The 1824-nt window shown below is 48.2% G+C and overlaps 1 protein-coding gene across 1 annotated transcript; it reads right to left on the bottom strand.

The window, feature by feature from the left end:
* Positions 1-277: 277 nt before the first annotated feature.
* On the bottom strand, positions 278-1511 carry LOC143023577 (serine/threonine-protein kinase pim-3-like). Its single transcript, XM_076182165.1, has 2 exons — positions 548-1511; positions 278-405 (listed from the first exon to the last, which is right to left on the bottom strand). Exons 1-2 carry the CDS (start codon positions 1509-1511, stop codon positions 278-280), a joined length of 1092 nt encoding a protein of 363 aa, XP_076038280.1.
* Positions 1512-1824: the final 313 nt, after the last annotated feature.

Raw genomic sequence — 1824 nt, 5'->3', positions numbered from 1 at the left:
CCATCAGGCGATTTTATTCAGCTGAGGGGAGAGTGATCTCCTTTACTTAACTTTTTCTTGCCCTCTCTTTAACTCTTTGTGGCTCTTTCTGACGAAGGCTTCTTTCAGATCTGTCACTGTCATGACGTAAAGAGCGTTTTTGCTCTTAGGCTCTTTCCCATGTCTGTATGTATGTTATGCGGATGTTTACCTTCCTTCTGGTAGTCCATATATATATGCCCTTTCTATGTAACTATGTATGGCTCTTTCAGACCGATTTTTTTCCTTCCTGTCCTTATTATGACTTTAAGGAAACCTTCCATTTTTCCATTTGGCTTTCCACATTCCTGATGTACTTTTTGTACAAACAATCAGCTCTCAGCTGAATAGTATATCGAGCACTCGTTCTTCTTGAGCCGAGGGAGCCTGTTAATTCATTCAGTTCTCAGGCAAAATATATTCGTCCATTTTAGCAACATAAATGGCTTCTTGACGATTCTAATGGATTTCATATTTATCAGTGGTATCCACCACTTCTTTCTTTGCTTCTTCTCTTTTGTTGGCCTACTTTCCTTTTTACTTTCTTCTAAGCCACGTTTGGTATTGTTGACTGGGGCCTGGGGGTTCTGTTTCGTCTCGCGCTCCTCGAGTTTCTTTAACATTTCTTGCGGAAAGAGCTTTGGATCGGGCGGCTCGAGCTCGTTCCCGTCCTCGGAGCGGCCAAAAGCCTTCAGCCAAGGGTGGGCCAAGATGCCGTGGAGGGTGGGCCGCTCCCATGGGTCCATGGCGAAGCACTTGGTGATCAGGTCGCGGCACTGCCGGGGAAGGTCTTCGGGGAAAGGCGGGCGACCCTTTTCGATCTCGCTGTCGTCGTAGAACGGGTCGTCGTGGCACACCAGGTAATACAGGAGGGTCCCGAGACTCCATACTGTCGCCGGGACGTGGAGGAACTCTCCTTTGACGATGTACTCTGGTGGCCAGTAGAACGATGTCCCGCCAGTGTGTGTTCCCCTGTGACCTTTAATCGTTTCCCCGCATCCAAAGTCGATTAACTTGATCTTAAACTCCCCTGAGCCTGGATCTTCGTAGAGCAAGACGTTCTCTGGTTTGATGTCCTTGTGAGAAACGCCTGCGTTTAGACATCTTTGTACTGTAATTACGATCTCACTAAAGAGCCTTTTGATCTGTGGAAGGGAAAGCTTGCCGCATTTTTCCATATAATCATATATCGAAGTTGCTTTCGGCACAAGTTCCATGGTCATGTAAAACTTGCCGTCGGAAACGAAACACTCGTAAAGTTCGATAACCCCAGGAACAGTTTGGACCTTGTGCAGGAGAGAGGCTTCTATGGGCACTCTCGTTCCTTGGCGCCACCCCCAGGTGTCGACGCCGGAGAGGGGGACTTTCTTGATGGCGACCTGGGTGCCTCTGGCGAGGTCCTTCGCCAGGTAAACACAGCCGTAGCCTCCCTCGCCGAGAGGTTCCTGCAGCTGAAAACGGGCCCTCCAATTGGTTTCCTCGTCTCTGTTCATCTCTCCCTAAATGTCTTCGACCCTGGAGGTCGACGCGACCGATCACGTGACCCAAGGTCGCATCACAGATTGGGTCACTCAGTGCGCTCGTGGTTACGTTGTTCGGAGGGTACGGAAGGCAAATTCCTGACCAAACCGAAAGTATCTGTTGATGTCAACGTTGGTGTATATATGTGTAGGAAGAAGTCCTTAAGTAATATCTGTTGATGTTATCGTTGGTGTATATATGTGTAGGAGGAAATCCTTTTAGTATTTCTTCGTTGATAATTACTAACGTTCCCTCTAAACTGTGGGTATGTGCGCGCGCACATAT

This window comes from Oratosquilla oratoria, unplaced genomic scaffold, assembly GCF_046742065.1.
Source record: "Oratosquilla oratoria isolate Oo_2021 unplaced genomic scaffold, ASM4674206v1 SCAFFOLD51, whole genome shotgun sequence".
NCBI lineage: Eukaryota > Metazoa > Arthropoda > Malacostraca > Stomatopoda > Squillidae > Oratosquilla > Oratosquilla oratoria.
The sequence above is the reverse complement of the archived record's forward strand: the minus strand, read 5'-3'. Positions and strand labels throughout refer to the sequence as shown.